Raw genomic sequence first — 20,257 nt, 5'->3', positions numbered from 1 at the left:
TTGATCAGCACTTTTTTCTTCAAAGTCCATTTCTAAAGAGGATTGACAACCACGCACAGTGAAACTACCAAAGCTAACTATGAAAAAGAAGAAACAATCACAATGTTTTGACATTGACAAGGTGACACCAAAGACTATTATTTTTATTTGCCCTTTTTGTTTGTTTGTTCCTGCTTTTGCGTATGCTGGCATTATTTTCAAGCTTTTCTCCATGAGAAGGGGACATGAATGAAAACTGAGCTTTTGAAGTATTCATTTAACTCCTGAAGATGGAGGTTTATAGGAAACATCATCTACCAGGAGAATGTTCAACCCAATCACAGCATAAAACTTAGTAGGATAAGCCTCTTTATGAGAGGTAAGGGTTGACAGACAATAGCTCAAGGAATCCACAGAACTGGTTGACCAAATAGTACATCTCGTCTCACAGCTGCTGCTCTTCCAGGCAACTTTCTGTGTTGTTTCCATTACAGTTTAGAAGATTTCAGCCGAGTTCAGCTCAGGCCTTCCGCATTGTTCCATATCTATTGATTTCTATAGAGTTACACCTTGTAAATGTGAAGCCTTTAGAGATTTCATGTTTGGCTTCATGAACCAGTGGTTATGTAGAGTCACTTGACCTTTGTGCCATAAAAATACAGTTTTAGACTTCGATAGCATTTGGATCTTCACAAAATCACCCTTCTTCTTTTAAAGGAGACAAAGTCAAAACCAAAAATTAATTGCATTGCTTCCTGTTGAAGTCTGTGCTAAAACACAAAGGACTCACCCTACCAGCAACCTCCCACTGATTGAGTAAACCCTTACTGAGCTCTTCAAGTTTTGGCCTAGACACAAAAGGATGTTGATTTCTCAAATACTTGCATCCAGCAGAGTTTATAGACTTAGTACATTTCTCCACATTAGGCAGGAGAATTAATTTCCATAATAATTTTCAGTGGTTTTCCATGGCGTAGTTCCTGTATGCATGTGACACCTCATTATTTCAGAAGAACCTAGTCAGCTGATGCAATAACAATGCAAATCCGACTTCTGACTCTTTCATTGTCAAAGGACAACATTCAAGGCCAAGCAGAAACCGTTACTAAGAAAGAGCTCTTGCAAACAAATATCTTGACTTCTCCAAAATGCCCTCTCTCATTAAAGACAGAGCAGCCTAATGTACTGTCTCATTAGTACTTTCTCCTAGTTTTGTTTGCCTACACTTTTTCAATAGCTGGAGAACAATTGTTTTTTTTTTTCCAAAATAATCTCTAAAGGTCTTAACTTATAAACAGATTTATTATGACATGAACAAAAGAGCATTTCCATGCTAGGAAAGTCTGTAGACTTCCCCGCCTCTTACACTTCTTGCACAGAAGTAAGAATATTCTGACTGACAAGGCTGTAGTATTACATGTTGATTTCTGACAAAAAAATTTAATATTCCATTTTGCTGCCACAATTGTCTGAATTTTGGCTGGTGGGGTATTTTTCAGTACTAGAGGCGTTGTGTTTAGTCCATCTCTTACCACTCTTGTTGTCACTATTATGTTCAAATTATAAAAATCATAAATGTGGATCATTTTTCCATAGGAAGGCTTTCTCTTTAGTTCTCCAGTTGTCTAATATCCTTGTCCAAAAAACCAAAGAAGTCATCATATATCTGGCTGGTAGTAATAATTATGTTATCAGTAGGGTTCTTTCATGTGCTGAACATTTCCTTTTGATTATAACCCAGTGGAAGCACAATGAGTTCTGTGGGCAGCCTGGCCACAATGTAATTTTAAAAGCTGCTAAGAGATACGGGTCATGATTAGGTCTAAAAGAAATCAACTGCAAGCTACAGGGTATCTGAGACAACTACCTAAAAAACCCAACTACCCAAAGCAGATCCTTGAGAGCTATTGTAATACTTAGAACTACTGTACACCGATTATTTAAAAAAAAAAGTTCAGTGCTTTTTTACAGTGTATTCTGTATTAGATGGAAGATACATTTGGGAGCAGGGAGGGAGGGGGGTGGCTACAGGCTGTGCTACACAGAGTCACAATATTCCCTTTAAGTCTCATTGTCTTTGAAAGAAACATTTTATTTTATTTTATTTTATTTTATTTTATTTTATTTTATTATTTATTTTCTTTTCCCTGAGGGAAAAAAAATCCCAAAATTAATATTCTCAGACAGTAAATAAGTTACTATTTCTTTAAAACAAAGAATCACAGAATGACTCTTTGGCTCTTGTGTCAAGCTGTGCAAACCGCAGGTTGCAATTTCAGGTTAATTACCCGGTAGTTTAAAGTATCCCTGATTTGACATCCAGTCACTTTTCTTTTCTTTTCTTTTCTGGATATGGATAATCTTAAATGTCACAACACAGGAATCTGTGCTGGGAAACTGCACAGATTCCTTAGACAGAAACCAGAGATGCCGTCAAGCAGCAGCTTCACTTCATCTGTGTAGGGAGAAAAAAACCAAACCCAAGAACTTGCAAATTTCACATAATTTTGATGCGTAATCCTCAGGCCAGGTCAAGGTCAGTCAAAAACTATCTCATTTCCTAAAAAAAAAACCAAACAGAACAAACCTGGCCTAAGTTTTCCAGTTTGCTGTGGAATTCGAATCTCGCTCATGAGTTTGGGTTTTTATTGTGAAATTTCACACACAAATTCAGGAGCGCTGAAGAATCACTCCAGAATCAAGATGCTACTGCAGATCTTCTCTGGAGTTGTCAAAATACCTAAGGCTAAATCTAATTAGTGTTCTGACCCAATGCAGTCTCTCAGTTTTAAAGCAAACCTCAAAGCTGCAAATCTGGAATACGTTGAGTACAATGCAGATGTATTTAAAAGCTTCTGCGTTTATCACAGATGAAACTGGCAGCCACTTTTTCCTAGTCAATAAATTATGGAAAGGGTCAAGGCACATGCTCACAGCTTGATACTGGTTTCAGATGTTTGCAAGCAGAAAGGGAATTCTGTTTGGCCCTTTTATGGCCTGTAAAATGCCGAAGAAACAAAAAGCTGGAGTACCCTGAAATGAATTCCCCTTGTGCTGGCACAAGAGAAGACATGAAAGAGCTTCACTTTCTCAAGCCACCTTTCAACTCCTGCTGGAAGAGCTTAAAGCCAGGCAAACCTGGGAGTAATATGAGTTCTGTCCATGTCCACAGCTGAAAGGCTAAAGCTGTCAGTCCTTCCTCACTGCGGGCTGTGAGAGATTTTGCCTTTAACATAGGACCTTGTATGCTCTTGCATAGCAAGACCACAGAAGTGCAACATACATTTATTGACTGATACTTCTGAAAATGTTGACTTAAATCTTTTCAGTACAGAAGAACCCATTTCCTGCAGAGAACATGAGCACTTGCTAAAGACCAAAAAAAGCCCATCAACAACATAAACATTGGCTGATAGGAGCTGACATGAAGAATCACAGTCGGATCTGCAAAATGAACAAAATATTCCCTGAGGACAAATGGCAGTCGTCTTTCCTGATGTAAACACCATAAAAAAAATATCTCCGTCCTCTTAGTGAAATTTTTCTGGAACTAATAATGCTGTCTCCAGTCCCTTTTCCATTGAAGTCTGTGGCATAACTCTCTGCCAAATTCCCACTAGGAGCAAAATGATAAAGAATTAATTGGACTGAACGGAGAAATTGCTGAGTGAAGTAAAGAAACAATACGGTAGCAAATGCAGAAGGCTTGGATGCAAATGTATAATGGGATTTGGTATAGTGAAGGTGCCTTAGGGGCAGCTCCACTCCCTCAGGGTCTCCATCAGTGCTATCAGCTATGCTAACACTCTAAACTACACATGCCTGGGAGCATCCTCCATGGCCCACCGCAACAGCCCGTATCCCTTCTTTTATGTCCTCCTCTCCACCATAAAAGGGTGGTACCTCCAAACTGTTGCTGGGAATGGTCTCTGACCTGTGCTAACTTCCAAAGGGAATGTGGCAACCATGTTGCAGTGCCCTGGCATGACTGAATTTGATAACACAGATGCTGCTAACACTGTTCATCTCAGCCCAACTGCAGTAATTAAAGTTGAGGGGATCAGCTTCATGAAGAGGTGCAACATAATTAAGAGAGGAAATATGAAAAGAAAGAAGGGAAGGGAAGGGAAGGGAAGGGAAGGGAAGGGAAGGGAAGGGAAGGGAAGGGAAGGGAAGAGAAGAGAAGAGAAGAGAAGAGAAGAGAAGAGAAGAGAAGAGAAGAGAAGAGAAGAGAAGAGAAGAGAAGAGAAGAGAAGAGAAGAGAAGAGAAGAGAAGAGAAGAGAAGAGAAGAGAAGAGAAGAGAAGAGAAGAGAAGAAGCAGGAATCACAGTACCTTTTAGTTGTGGGTAACAAGTCAAACATTCAGATGGTTTTTTGTTGCAACCACATTATTGTACTATATTCCTAATAAAAGCTAATAAAACAGTCCCCTCCCACTGTTTCAGAGGAAGTGACAATGTACGACTGGATCATCCATAGCGCAGGGGATATTCTAGCAGCCTCCAGTCATAGCAAGCAGCACCTCGGAGCCTCCCACACCTCACAAGGAGAGGGCAATTTTTTTCTACGCTCTACATGTAGGATTTACCTGTTCAGCTTCTCCAGATGGAAACGAAGCTGGGAGGAGAAGGTGAAAGTGTTTATTGACATGCCACTATCTGGAAATTTAACCCTTTTAATAGCATCTTAATTGTATTGCAATGGTTGCTTCTATCGCAGCGCTGCTGTGCTCTCTGTTGTAGCTATAGCAATGAATTACACTGGGATTTCTTTCATTTTCTTCTGATGTTTTCTTCAAGCTGAGCCTGCAAGTGGGTGGAAAGATATCTATTACTGAGAGTGCAGAAAAGTCAGCTATGAAACTTGGTGTCCGATTCTGACTCTGATGCTGAATTACTGTCTAAACCCAGTCAAATGATTAAACCTCTGTGCACAGGATTTCCCCATCTGTAAAAAAACAAAAGGGCAGGGGGTAGGATAGATGTGGAGAAGGAGAATAAAGTATCTCTCCCTTATGATGATGTTATAAAGCCTGCTTTCTGAGAATCTCTGCTAAGGAAATTTTTAGAGAAAAGAGTAATAACCTTAAATGGTGTAAATGCAGATATGCTGGCACATTGCAGAAGAGTTAGGACTGTTTACAGAAGCTGAAGATCTCTCTTGCTAAATGTTGTTGTCATTTTATAATCAAGTAAATGGCAAAGAGCAGTCTGTAAATTTATGTGCAAACTCCCATCTGTGCCAGAAGAAGAAAGTAATTTCAAAGATGCAAATAAAGCTGCCACGCAGCACCTGAACTGTATCAAATTGAGATTACTGGTCACAGTGGAGTGATAAGGGAGTTGAAGATTTTGGGGTTTTGCACTGAACATACAGGAGCATTCAGCAAAATATATTGCTGTGCTGTAAATGCATTAATATCCCTTGCCTTGCCAGGAAGATCGTGAATGCTTCTAACTTACAAATGGTGTTTACACCATTAGCTGAGGAAGCTAGGTTTCTCTGTTAAATTCCCTTTTCTGCCACAGGCTTAGCAAGATCATGTAGTCTTTCTGTATCCTGTATTTCATTCTTAAAATGCTGGTAACAATATAGACATGGTGGGTGCCAGTAGACTGCAATATATGAGATTGCACAATGAATTGATTTGCTATTTCCTTAAAGCTAATATATTTTCTCCTATGTCAAACATTTATTACTCTAGCTGCAAGAATAGGTGTCATTGGGAATAGAAATTTACTGCGCAATGCAACTTAGCTTTTGGACATACCTCAAATGCTGAAGTATTTACACTAAGTGGAGGAAAAAATTGCCCCCGCTTTAGTGGTCTTCACTGCCATGTGGACACCTCACTGCGTGTTTGGCAGTATGTTACAGCTTGGCACTGGCAGTATTTTCATTTCAAACAATTTTTGAACAATGAATTTTGATGCTGCTATGAAATGCTTGTCTCATGTTTTACGCTGATGTGGGTTCCAAGCACAAAAATAAAACCTGTTAGGTTCTGTCCAAATTACTGCTGGGATTAGCCTAGTGTAATGATCACTTCTGAAGTCTGGAATAATATCAAGGAAACAAGACTCACATAATCTTAAATATTTGTGATATCCAGCTTGTTCTAAACGTTTGCACCTCCTGCTTCACTTCTCAGAACAGTGTTTCTTAATTTTCTACACCAGGAGGGTTTCACCAAGAAGACAGCAGCAATGCTTAGCACTTGAATAGCACTTTTCACTTTCAAAATGTTGTACAGATATTAAACATTTTTCCCAAACTCATACAAAAACTGGGAATTGAGGAAAAAAATTTAATGGAAATTTGGTGCATATACTTTAGGCCTTTGATAATCACAACCACTCCTATTGCTATAAGGGAACTAAGATGGCCAAATCATTATTTCACCACATCTGTTTAATTAGATTGTAGCAAGCTCTGTTCCCTATTTCAGTGTTTTATCCACATCTCACAGTAATCACTGGGCTTACTATATTTGTAACCTCAAAATGCGTTATCTACCCTGTGTAACCCAGGGTCCTGTTTGTGAAATGCACTGTCTAGAAGATTGTGAACAGGAATTTTTCTGATGTTGGTGTGATCACGACATTGGTGACAGCTCTAAAAGGAAAGTTAAATAATTTAAACTGTTTTCTTTTGTTATTAAAAATTCACTATCCCAGTTCAAAAGTAGACTTAATCAGCTAACTGAAAAAGAGCCCTTTGTGCCACAGCGAAAGCCTTGTAGAGCTCTTGGTTCTGTCCTATATGATCCAAAAAGGGCTGAGCAGTGGATGCAAGCAGCTAACTGAGGATATAAAACACCTGAAAGAAGAAGAACTGGTCTTTAAGATGTGCTTTTATCAGTTGTGGAGAAAAAAAGGAGAATTTGTTAGTATCCAAGGATGTCAGAAAAGTGCCATTAGAAAGCTGTAAGGTTATTGAGATTATTATTCTTTAAAATTGCAGTAAAAGACACTAAAAATGAATTACAGCTCAGTGCCTTGAGGAACTGCCCGAGTAACCCATGAATAAGCAGACTCAGCCATATGAAAACATATAGTCATGTTAGCAAGTTCAGAAAGCTCTTTAGCTCTGCTGAGTAGGCTCTTCCCAGTCTCTGCACTATGTGCCCCTGTATTGTGTGGAGATACCTCTAACTTGTCACAGGAGAGGCACTGTGACATATCTTCATGGGTTAAATCCTCTGGCTGCTTTAAATAACACTTTTTTGCTGTTTCCTTTAGACATCTCATTTTGGAAGAGTACTTTGAGTGGGGAAGTTACGGCAGTCAGGTCCTGATCATGCTGGCCCTTTTCTAACTGAAAGGAAAATATGGTGCTCGTCACTCAGAGAGGGGTGATGGGTGCTCTGTGCGAGGGTGGGTCTCTTGCTGGACTGGGTTGCTTATGTCCTCTCCTCAACACATAATATTCTGCAAAGGTGCTACTACATTTCAGCCTTTCCTCTGATATTCCCCATGTCATGGCAGAACCTATCCAAGGTATCTAACATACCTTAGTATGTTATCTGGGTAAAGAAGCTTGCATAGGTCAAACAGACTTTGCTGAGAGCTGAACTTGACTCTCTGATGAAAGTTTCAGTGCTTGCAGGATGTAGTGCGGCATCCTGTAAAATTGGGCTGTCATAGTACAAACCCATGAAAGAGCAAAGCAAAAAAGTGCATGTTTTTCTGTCCGCCCTGCCCAGTTCCTTTACCAAATGAGAGGTCTGGCCGCATTCATTTTGTATCACTTCAGTTGACACTCAACAGATGCAGATGTGTTATTTTTACATACATCTGAAAGAATGAGCACAAACAGAAGTGGGTGCTGTTCATCAGGTAGAAAATTAGAAATGACATGTCAGCCTCTTAAATAAGTAAAACTAGAGCTTGCAATTGGACGTGTAGATATCCAAATTGTACTTACAGCCCAAGAACTGAAAGGAGGAGGTGAGGATGAGTGTGCCTAGGTCTCTCTATTGCCCAAGGTAGTCATGTTAACTTCTACATGCATACCACAGTGCCTAGAGTGAAGATCTCCACTTGTTTTATAGCTGGGCCAACTGCCAACTTGCAAAAGTATCTTTTACAGAGCCAGCAATGTTATCAAAGTTGTAAGCTTAAATACAGTTATGTTACCAACTTAAACCTGGCTCTTAATTTGAAATGTTTAGGAAAGAGCACTGAAGTCAGCTCTCATATAATTTTCATTTACTAATGGAGTAATCAACATCTGTAGAGCATGCAGCCACAAAATCATTCACTCAATGAAAAGTGTGCTCAAAAATTCTCTTGTCTGAGATCTATAATCTCATTTTCATTAGCATTGCACATGATTACTCCAATCAAAGAAAGTCAGTGGCAAACATTGCCATCTGCACACATTGTTAACATCAGCTAGCACTACGGCAGTCGGTGATTTTAAGTTAATACATGGACTCTGAGGTACAAATGTCTGTTCAAGGACAAAGAATGCTGCCCTACTTTCTTTCTACTACTTCGCTTTTGAAACATATCCTTCATCTTAGAACTTGCCAAATATGGAGCATTTCCAGTTTGGCATGTGTTTTACATCTGGGATGTGACAGTCTTGCATATTCTCTGCAACAGAAGATACTGTCATTTGTTCCGAGTAATTTAATTATGCGTGGATTCAGGACTGTATCACATCTGCCCAGTATTCAGCATGGTTGCCAACTGTGTGGGTTTGAGATGTTGATAGGCTTCCATGGCAAGGTACACAATTATTCAGTGAATTTTTAAGACAACGAATGTTCAATACAAGGATAAAACTCGGACTACTGCATGCTGATAAGGGCAATACCAACAGGATGATATGTTGTATGCCTGTTTGTGTGTGCACTGCCATTTCTCCAGAGATCAGGTGCCATTAATTGGTTAAGAAGAGGTGACTGATAATACTTAGCTGCTTCTGGATTTATATGCTTCTTCATCATATGTCCTCGCAGAAAGCTTTATTTGAGAGGGCAGCAGATGACCTGCTACTGATAAGAACCCTTTATGAATGTAAATTTTTACTAAGATATAGCCAAGTTTTTAAAGGTTTTCCATTGCTAAGCCATTACAATTTTTCAAAGGTTACGTGCAGTCCAAGAACATTTACCAAGAAAGGCACAAGCATATCTAAGCTCATGGTTTATGTAAAATTCAGCAGGATTATTTATTGTCTTTATCCTCAGAGAAGGGAATTAGCTGGGCTTTTCTGAAGATGTTAGTACATGACCGTAAACTCTTTAAGAGAAGACATATTCCAAATAGCATTTTTCCTCCTCCTAAACCAGACCTTTTGTGCAGAATATGTGCTTTTGAAAGCTTTTAAATTATTTTTGTTGCATAGTTACAACTCTGATAACACTTTTTTTTAAGTTCTCCTCATTATAAGAGGTAGCCTTGAGTGTTTTAAATCTACCCATAAAGCTGCTATAATCATTCTCTGCAATTATACTACAATGCACAACAATTAATTATATCAAATCCTTCTCACAGAAGTGTTTACCAGTGAAGAGATTGCCACGGCTTTATTTCTGACAGTAAAAGAGTAGGAATTATAATATACCTCTTGGGATTTTACTGATCTAACATTTCTGTAGTCAGGATTATAATCATATTATTTTCCTGATAGGAAATAAACATCAGTTCTTGACAGGCATGATCTTTAAACAATATTTTACATGGGAAAAATATTCCCATGTATTTTTTCCTGTAAGAAACCAAGATCTGGATTTTTAGCTCGATAACTCCAATGAGCGACCTGCACACCTGTACAGCCTTGCTGGGATTCATGTGCAGGGTCTTGTCCTGAGAAACTGGGGTGTGTCTACCCTGAAGACTGCTGGTGTAGGTGCCAGGCATAGGACTGGATGAGGCTGAGAACTGGTGTCACTGTAGCTTGGTAATACAGAGCTCAGGGCAGGGTGAAGTTCTTTCCCAGGATCCGGGTTAAATACTTAGGCAGTAAGTTGATGCTGAACTATGCCCAGCCACAGTTTGGTAGCCAGGTACCTTAAAGCTACCTCTCAATTTGTGCTTATGGAGTCCCTAGACTTATATATATGTCCTATATTAATATACATATCCTATACATGGAACTTTTTTGTGTAGGCATGCACAAGGTAGAGGTCCACTTCAAACAGGTGGAAAACATCTTCAACATCAAAGGAATTAGCTAGGGCTGCTTGAGGAGGTGCTGCAGCACAGGGGGACTGGATGTGGACAGTGAAAGCAGCGGTGCTGTGGGCACCCTGGGCATTTGGCGGGGTGTACGTCAGACTAGCGCTACTCTGGTCAGAGCATCTTTCAGTTTAGTTTTAAATTTCAGAAATCCAATCTGTGCAACCTAACACAGCTCCAAGACATGAGCCAAAGCACTGTGAGTGGGAATAATCAAGAGATTCCCTTTGAAAGCTGGCTTCTGGTCTGAACTAGATGCTAAGATAGATGCATCCATTCACCTAAAGAAATGCATTATCCTGAGCACGGTTTTGGTCCCTTGTATTTAGTCCTCCCAATGCGCCCCTGTTTGCCAGACACCCCCTGTCTGAGCACAGGGAAGTGTGAGAAAAGGACAAGCTCAACAGCCACAAATTGCTGTTGGCAAGGTGACAAGAGGGACTTCTGGCTACCAGGTTTGTTTACTAGATACTCTGATATGGTGATTGTTCTTTATTAAGTGAAACAGTAAATAACATATTTTACTGTTCAGTTTCTCTTAAGAAAAAAGGATTCTGTAAAGATTAACTTCTCAGTGGAAAGTTTTCCTCCAAGCAAGACCTTTCCCTTTGGAAAGGAGCAAGGGGTAGCTGTAACATAAAATATGACAAATGGTTCAGAAGTAAATGTTCCCAAGACTGATATAATCATCTGTCTTCATATCTTTATTTCCTTTCACAGAGCCATGTTTGACTACGACAAGAGCAAAGACAGTGGCCTCCCAAGCCAAGGACTCAGTTTTAAGTATGGAGACATCCTTCATGTCATCAACGCCTCGGACGATGAATGGTGGCAGGCGAGGAGGGTCACTCTGGAGGGAGACAGTGAGGAGATGGGAGTTATACCCAGCAAGAGGAGGTGAGTGCTGCTTTCTCCTTCCTACCTCTTTGGCCATGATGTTAAAATATTCTATCTTGTTCTAAAGATGGGGAGCATCACTCTACTGAAAAAATGGGGAAAGTAGAGGAAAATCCCACAGTTATTATTTCAAGAGTTGGAAGATATGATTTCTGCTGTGAGATTTAAAGAGCTCAGGCTGTTTAACTGTACTGACAAGAAACTGAAAAGGTGACTCAATTATGCTGGATCAGTAACTTCACAAAGAAAGGGAGGAAGGGGGAGAGAGCACTCTCTACTAAAGAGCTTCGGCAGAAAAAGGAATAACCAGAACCCCAGCCTGGGAATTAGCTCTGAATTTGAAGTAGAGCACATGTTTTAATGTCAGGGTGATTAGCCATTGCATCAAACTGCTGAGGGATGTAATGAATGTCTTGACATTTTCAAATCAAGACTGTATGTCTTTCTTTTGAGAGAGTAATAGAATTAAACTTCTCAGCCTGTGTGATGTAAAAAATGACGCTAAATTATATAATGGTCTTCTTTGGCTTCAAAATCTGTTAATGTAATCTCTGCCTGCCTGGAAGCTGATGGATAATCAATATCACAGTAAATTTTTCATATAATGTAAATGCAGGAACTTTCATCCATTCTCCAAGCTAAATCTGAATCTTTGTTTAGCTGTGATGGATCCGTGCTGACTGATGGAGAGAGAACAGACGTCTGAATCTCTCTCATTGTTTGTATTGTTTACTCTGTCTAGGTACTTTTGTAAAATTGGCCACAAGTCTCTGATAGTACCAGAACTACCACACAAATCAGTATTATCTTCTACCTCTGTTGATAGTTGCTATAGAAAGGTCAAGGACTGAAAGGGTAGGAGGAAAATGAAATCTGTCAAACCACATTACATTTCTCTTTTGCAGCAATGCTCCCATACTGCATATAAACTTTCTATTCCTAGCTATTTCAGCTTTAGCATTAATATAAAAATGATCATGCCCATTTTCTATAGTGGGGAAATGGGATGTTTGATGCTCTATAGAGCACCTGCTGCTGTTTCAAGAGAGTTGGCCCAGGTGCTAATAGAGCTCATGGTACTCCTTGTTCTAAAACACATAAAAGTAAACTGAAAGGCCATCAAACACCTTGTTGACATGAGCCCTGCAAGGACCTTATTTTCTCTAATCATGACCATGTTTGAATAGCAACCACACCAGGATTTTCAGCAAAAAGCAATTTCGGAGTTGTATAATAGATAGAAATAAAAACTACATTGTAATTTTTAAGATGGGGGAAAAATGTGCCCATTAAACAGATTTAGTCTCTAGATATTGAAAAAGGAATACTTGCCTACTATTAATTGCTACAGTAAATACTGTTGTAATGACATGGTTGGATCACACTTGGGAAAAGAGGAAAGTCTATTCAGTTATTACTGAGGGAAGTATGTGCACAAACCTCACTTGCAGTGTGGTGCGTACCATGAAAAGCTACCAAGAGCTGTCATACATAATAAAAGAACTATAGGGGAAAAAAGGGGCAAAGCAAAGCAACTGATTAAGATGTGGAGTTGTATCTTCTGTAAGGTGGAGAGGATGTAAGTGCCTAAAGCTTATTGGGTTACCTGCACAGTAATGTTTTCAAGGACAAAAGATAGAGGCTCTAGTCAAGGTCAGATATATGATACTGCCTAGGAAAAAGATGTGGCTTAGGAAACACTGGGAGAAAAGAGGGTTAAAAAAAAAAAAAAAAAAAAAAAGAAAAGAGGCAACATGAAAATAGGTGGGTTAGAGTCTAAAAGTAAAGAGTCTTGAATTTGAAAAGATGCAGGTATAGTTACCATGCTCTCCACTTGTCATCCTGATTCTTCACTAGTGAATCTGAGAGGTCTGGAAAAATCAATGGCATCTGATTTTCTGTCTGCATTAATGTAATGATGCAATACACCTGAGCTGGGGTGGGGGAAGGTTGCTATTCTTTCATAAAAGGTTTCAGCTGTACAAGGTTATTTTTTCCAATGCACTGAAAAGTGAGTATTATTTCGTAGATTCTGGACGATCCCTCAGAGCCAGTGAGACTGATGTGCTCTTGCCAGCATCTTCTGTGGTCATTTACACCACCCAAGGGGAGGATGAGCAATCAGTGCGTACAGGGCTGAGCTACAGAGAATAAAGCTTGTCATACTTGCCAGAATGTACTAATTCAAAGTTGAATTTCCTCTGCAGGTGTGGGTTATTGACTATGAGAGGCTTGATCTAAAACAGAGTAGTCCTGGGATTCATTTGACCAAATGTAGGCAACTATGGCATGGAAATCTTCATTTAAGCTGTTTACTCCAGGGTGCTATATCTCTTATAGTTTATATGGGACTATTTCTATAGGCATTGCATTATATGTAATACAGCATATGTAATATCTAGCAGTAAAACATGCCTTGTGATAGAACAGGAGGAAAAGGGCATCTGTAGCTATTTGTTGGATTGTGACTTGTCCTGCAAGCCCAGCTTCCTATGTCGTTGTACGTTGAAGAGATTTTATATTTGTCTTGTACTTTTCAGTCACCCATTCATTTCTGTTCCTTTTCTTTAGGTTTCAGGGGGTTTTGGGGGGTTGGTTTGATGGGGTTGGGTTTTGGTGTTGTGCTTGGACTCCTTCTTCTGCCTATGTATATATGAAGGAGCACTATCCTGTGGGACTGCAACATTTTTTGCACTTTGGGTCAGGGAGAGGCTCTGCAGATCCAGGGATTATTAGTGCCAGGGTAAGTCTTTTAGCTATCTGCTTTACTACCTTATCTCCTGTCCAGCAACAGCTAATATACAATTTCTGCATTTTTCATAAGTGAAATCATTATGGAATAGCTCTGAAAGCCAGTGACCGCTTCAATTTTATTTTGGTGTGTATATATATGTATACAAATATGTCTATATATGTATATATACACGCAAAGCCATAACAAGTACATTATATTACTTCTTTAAGGTGCTGTGAAATGGTAATTGCTTTCCAAGTATTTAGTTTTGCATTTTTTTTACTTTTTTTTTTACAAGAGAGCCCTTCACACAGTGACATTTTAGCATGAGCTGATAAGAGAAATTTGAATGATAAATCAAGACGCCATACACTTTTTCTCCTCTATGATATATGTGCTATACCAGAAGCAATCATAATTTAAAATTACAGGGGAGCTGCCACTCATTATTCTCTCCAGGATGTTGGATACATTACCAGACTTTATCTCTTAGTGATTCAATAGAGTTTGAAAGCTATTTGTCATTAGATTTCAGTGCTGCTGCCAATGTGTGGACTTGTTGCCTTGTTGATTCTTAAATTGTAAAGTCAGGCTTTAAGTTTTGGAGGGTACCACTGCAGCTAGAGTAGGGTTACTGAAAGAGGCAGCGCAAAAAAATGAGGGTGGCCCTGTGCTTCTCCACTGATCTGTGCAAGGACCAAACCTCATGAACTGGTGAGCCGGTGACCTCAGTGGGGATTAACGAAAACTAAATGCTCAGTACCCTGCAGTGCTAAAATATCATTGCAACCCTTTCTACATCTGAAAACAGTATTTTGTCCATTTGTCAGTATGTATTTATTGTCTGATTACAGCTGTTGTTCACTGAGTGGCCAGTTGGCTAGAAATGAAATATAATGCTATACAGGTGTTGTGATATTGTCACATCCCACCAGGGGGGAAGGGAGGGAGAAGGAGAATGGTGATGCCAAATATGTCATGTGAAGGGCGTGAGTCTGGTGTGTGGCTAAAGGAAAAGAGGTGGCCTTCCCGTTGAGTCACGAGGTTCAGAAAGGACCCCCTTGCTTTATAAACTCCTTTTCAGAGAGGAGTCTAGGTGCGGCTGCATCCAGTCTTGGTCTCAGACTTGGTCAATGGTTTATGTCTAAGGGTTGTGAGGACGATAAGGGTAGCCACACGGCAGAGTCAGCGTTTGCCTGCCAGGGCCCTCTCCACCCCACTTGGGAGTGACTCAGATTCACAAATTCCCTCCAACTAAATTAAGGTGAAACGACACCAAACGATCAGTTGGGCACTTTATTTGTGGTGGGAACAACTTGAACATGGAACGTATCAACTTGAAAAACTGGGAAAGCATAGAGTGGTTGGCAATGGTGGGGTCTGATTGGAACATTTATAAGAAGGAAAGCAAAGGAAAGGAGAGGAAAGGAAAGGAGAGAGAGAGAGATCGAGAGAGAGATCACCACCCTTGGATCCCGCCATGACGATGATGATGGGCGTGGCAATCCTCCAGTGATGGGCGCGCACCTGGTTCCCTGGGGGCGTGTCTTTTATACTCTAGTCCCCGCCTCCGGCTACGCCCCTTGAGGGCTTATATGGTTCTTGTTCTAGAAGGTTCTCAATCTTCTGCGCAGGCACTGGGGGGGTGGTCGCGAGGGGTCTCTCGGGTGGTCAGATAAGCTCTGTGACCTCTGGCCATACACGGTGAGTCGTTGTGTAAGGTACATCAGGACATGGGACTGAGCGTCCTCCCACACGCTCTCCACCTCCCGTGCCGGCTGACCCCTGCCAAACCGCAACTCACCTCGCCACAGTGTTTGAGACATTAACTCTTTCAGTCTCTCACAGATGTTGTATCATATTGATGTTGGGAACAGTAGGACTTCAGCATAACAGGCTGAAAACCACTTCAGTTGTGGTTTAACAGTCACCAAATAGGTGTTACGATATAATATTAATGAATGAATATTGCAGGCCAAATTTCTCTTGGTTCCACATCCGCCAAAAAGATTTATCCAAGCTATGTCTAAGGTGAGAGCAGGGCACAGTTATTATGCTGGGCAGGGTCTCCAAGGTGGGGGGACATAACTACCAGTCCTGTACCAATGCCTCAGGCAGCCTGTGGCATTATCTGTGAACTATGCTTACGCATGTGAATTGCTCCCCTATCATGAAAAATGACTATTTTATACTAGAATGACCAACAGAATTAGATTTATGGTAGATTTTAGTTACATTTAGGTGTATAGATTTAGATTAGAATTTCTACATATGCCGGGCTTTTGATCACAAGAATTTCTATTTGCCTCATTGTCCTTCCTATTGTCTGGATAAACAAAACAGATTCAGCTTCCCGTAAAAGGCAGTAGCAAGCTGAGCAGCCTATGTCTAAGCTTCCCTCCCCATGGAAACACTCACATTAGTTAAAACAAATCAACAAAAAGCATGAAACCAATGTGTATAAGTTAGAGTGTATTAAATTCCTAGACAGATGCTCTAATTCAGTAGTAAAGAGATTTTAATTTGCTGTAGCATTGATTTTACACCTCCAGTTCTTTACACTTTTTCTTTGCTGAGTCTCTGCACACAGAAAAGCTCCTACATTGCAAGCCCCACACAACAGCAACCTTCCATTTCATGAATGTCACGCTTCAGTATTTTCTGTGATGTGTATATCTGCTTGACTTGGGTCTGTGGGTCTGAAAGTAATTTAGTCTGCAATTTCACACAGATTGCCCCAGAATGGCCAAGCATAAATGCTCACCACTTTTACTATTGCTCCCACTGTAGCCAATGAGGATTTGGTCCTAAAACACTAAAATATTTACACCAATCTTTCTGTTGTCTTTAAGATGTGAAGCCACAAAACTGCTTTCAGACTGGACAGCATTCTAAGATATCCATTTTCAGGTAGTTTAAGTATATCTGACTGCAAAATGTTGTGCAATTTGTATCTCTCTTTTTACCAGCTGAAGGTGTATGATGGTACCAGCCTGATATTTGTGTTGTCAAATAAACATTCTCCCCACAAATACATGTAACCACGCTCTCCTTTCAGAGCAAAATGTGGGGAAAAGTACATAAAAACTAGTGTTTCACAAACATTTAAGGACAAGGAACAAGAGGTTTTCCCAGCACAGAAGTCCCCGTGGGCAAAAAGCCAACTTAAATTTGTTATTCTGCTCAGCTGGGCAGAAGGGCATTTTTATCCACTCAAGTGAGTTTTATTTTTAATGGTTTCCTATAAATTATCTACCTTTCTAAACATCCCTTAAGATTTTAATCCTTAGATGATAAAACTTTTTAAGATGGCATAATCATGTAAGCTTTGTCTAAAATAAGTTACCTGACTATACTTACTAATCTAATTGGGAAAAATAAATATGGAAAAAAATTGATATGTACGTGTATGTATAAACCTTTTCCTGTTCTCTTGCAATGATGGGAAACTTTATGCTGAAGAAAAACTGACCTTAGCTTTTAAACAGAGTAAGGTTGTTCTACAATTTTATGAGAATTCATTTCCTAATGGCATTAGGTCTACTCTTTTCATAAAATATTGACCAGGTGCTGAGCTGCTCTCTATAAGCAAGTCACTGAAGGTGGAGAGCTGAATGAGAGCACGTTCTCTCCTACTGAAAAATACATGTTCTGTTGCAAAAATACCACTTCAGGAATGCTCAAAAATAATTTTGAGAATGGGAATCCATTGGTAAGCTCAGACCTCATATAAACAAGGCTAAGCAGTGCAGAGGATGGAAGCAATAAAAAACTATGGACCGAGTCCACATATCTGGACTATAAATAGTAATACATCTTTTTCACTTATCTTTCACTTGATGGGCAGGCAAAAGAAATATAATGGGGATGACTGGGAAATGGCAAAGCAAGACAAGAAGAAACACGTTAACAAAGATGTGAAATATAGCAAGGTCTTTCAAGTATCCATTTTACGTTGCATTCTTCTATTTGATAACTCCCCTTCCTACAGTTCTCATGCTGGATTTGGAAATAACTCATTCTGCAGAGCACCTCAGTGCTAAATCTGCAAATTAGGCTACTGTAACCATTTTATTTGATTCTTGACACCAGTTTGTAATTTGCATCTGTATTCTACATCCATGATGATCACTGTTATTGAAGACTAAAGCGTGTCTCACTTGATATTTTACATCTCCGTTGTGAAGACTGATTAGTGCTTTTAGAAAGGCACTGACAAAATTCCCAGTGGTCCATTAACCCTCAACAATGGAGGATCACAGTTCGTGTCTGGTTGAGTTATCCTTGATTTCTTCTTGTTTGCAGTGCATATGAAAAAATGAAAGTCTCATTTTGAAAAATCCCAGAGGCCCATTTTCAATAGCAACGTGTGCCCAGAAACACAAAGGGAGATAGACATTGCAGTGCAGTGGGTGCTGTATCCCAGTAGTAAGTTCCTCAGAAGAGGACAGCATCCCAAAGAAATGTGGTCTTGAACTTGCTAGTGAGGAAACACTGAAGGCTGAGGTATATTTTCAATGTACCTTTCCACTTCTTTAGCTTTACATGGGAAGAGGAGAATGAATCCTGACCATTTTTTAAAAAAAGGCCATGAAGTGTCTACTACCAAGAAAGGTTTCAAGAGAAAATGAGTATACAGGATATAGTCCAAATGTCCCAGATCTCACATGGTCTTAGACTATTTCCCTGTATGCAGCAGTATGTCCAGAGGGAGCTACACTTGGAGAGCAGGTAGAAAGCTGGAGGCGAAATCCCCATCAGCCATGCTAGACGATGCTGTCTCCACATGGGGCTCAGAACATTTCAGCTCCCAAGTCACATTTGAATGCTGGATGTAGGTGTCTTTGAACATTTCTTGAAATCTCATTGAGTTTCAGTGACCCCCAGGCACTTTCGAAAATGGGACTTGAGCCATGAAGTAGTTTTGGAAATAATGCTTTCCTCCATCCCTTGGGCATAGCTCTACCACGAAGATATAATTAGAAAGGGGCATGGGAGCAATGTTTCTATCAGGCAAGTCAGGGTTGCAAATTTGGGTCTCTGCAAATTTGGCAGATGGGAATCCTCCCCCTTCACTTCATTTTTGCACAACCCCCCATAATCCTGCTTTGTGCAGCAGTGGTGAATGAAAAATGGATACAGTTTGAAGTGAAACATTTCTTCCTTTAAAAGCAATTTCCTCAGCTGATTGATGAAAAAGTTGTCCAAGGGATGGTAGGTTTGCTGTCAGCTAAAGCAACGTACAGAATTTACACTCGTGTGCTATTTAGGCATTCACGATGTCAGCTGCTGCAAAAGGCTTTTTGTGCCTAAACTCCCTTTGTCTTGGGGAAAAGGGAGCTCAAGTTTATTTGTCTTTAAATGTAGCAATTACAAAACTGAAGATTCAAAAAAGTACTAAAAGTGCTTGAATCAGTGTTCCTTTAAAAAAATAATTAAGATGTATAATTAAGATTAATAATTAAGATTATTAATTAATAATTAATAATTAATAATTAAGATTAAGGCTAAATCTTTGGAGAGCCAAGCTAAATGCTAACAGAGTTCTCCAGAGCATGTAAAAAACAAAGCTTTTCAGACATTGAGATATTGGGTTGATTCCTTCAGGAAGAAGAGAGGTATATTGCTGATACCGGAGCAACCCACTGCCACATTTCACATCCCAGACCCAAGACATGAAGGCAGTAGAGCACCTGAGCTGAAGTGCTTTTAAGAGTATATTATAAACTGGGAGAAAACATTTATTTTATCCTAGCCTTTCTTTGACAGCTAACCCATTTCATTGACACTTCGGGCAGCAACAGTAATGTAATCACCCTGAGATACATGAAATTTCAGCTTGGAAGTTTACAGTTCAGCTAAATTATAAGTAACCGAGAACAGTTTTACTGTGGAAGGTGTCGGGAAAATTGTAATGGGAGGCAACACTGTGTACTATCCTTAATACCGTACCAGATTATGAAATGTTTGTAATATTCAGCAGGCATGCTGAGCATGTATGAACGTTGTTGGTATGTTTGCCTGGAGGATTAATGGCACTTAATGACATTATTTATATACTTCTCAAAGCAATGCAGAATGTTTCTGCAGCTCCTCATCTGTCTGCTATGCCTGTAGAAAGCAGCGATGCCTCCATGGCTGCTAATGCAATTATGATGAATTTCATAAATAAAATCCACTCTTCAGGGTTCATTTCCAAATTTCTTTATGCAGTGAATAAGAAATGAAGTTAAAAGCAGATGTTTTAGGAAGTTAGACAGGACTGGAATGAGTTTAAATGTTAACACAGATTAATAAGTAGAATACTGTGTTCATTTGAGCTAATTATTTTCTCAGAAGGCATCCATCCTATTTAGGCAATTACACAGCCTCAAGTCTTCATTTCTTACTGGCAGTATCAAGGGACTTCATCTGCTAGTTTAAATTTAAGGCTGTTCATGTGTTTTTAATGACATA

The 20,257-nt window shown here is 39.7% G+C and overlaps 1 protein-coding gene across 7 annotated transcripts in view; it reads left to right on the top strand.

The window, feature by feature from the left end:
* Positions 1–20,257, top strand: part of LOC142404403 (disks large homolog 2) — an 800,410-nt gene that overhangs the window by 731,590 nt on the left and 48,563 nt on the right. For all 7 annotated transcript variants that reach the window (XM_075491172.1, XM_075491171.1, XM_075491177.1 and 4 more), the window contains one exon: positions 10,891–11,067. In XM_075491172.1, coding sequence (XP_075347287.1) covers positions 10,891–11,067 — 177 coding nt within the window. The remainder of the gene's footprint in view (positions 1–10,890; positions 11,068–20,257) is intronic.

Source organism: Mycteria americana, chromosome 1 (assembly GCF_035582795.1).
Source record: "Mycteria americana isolate JAX WOST 10 ecotype Jacksonville Zoo and Gardens chromosome 1, USCA_MyAme_1.0, whole genome shotgun sequence".
NCBI lineage: Eukaryota > Metazoa > Chordata > Aves > Ciconiiformes > Ciconiidae > Mycteria > Mycteria americana.
Note: the sequence above shows the minus strand (reverse complement) of the source record. Positions and strands in the feature narration are given on the sequence as shown.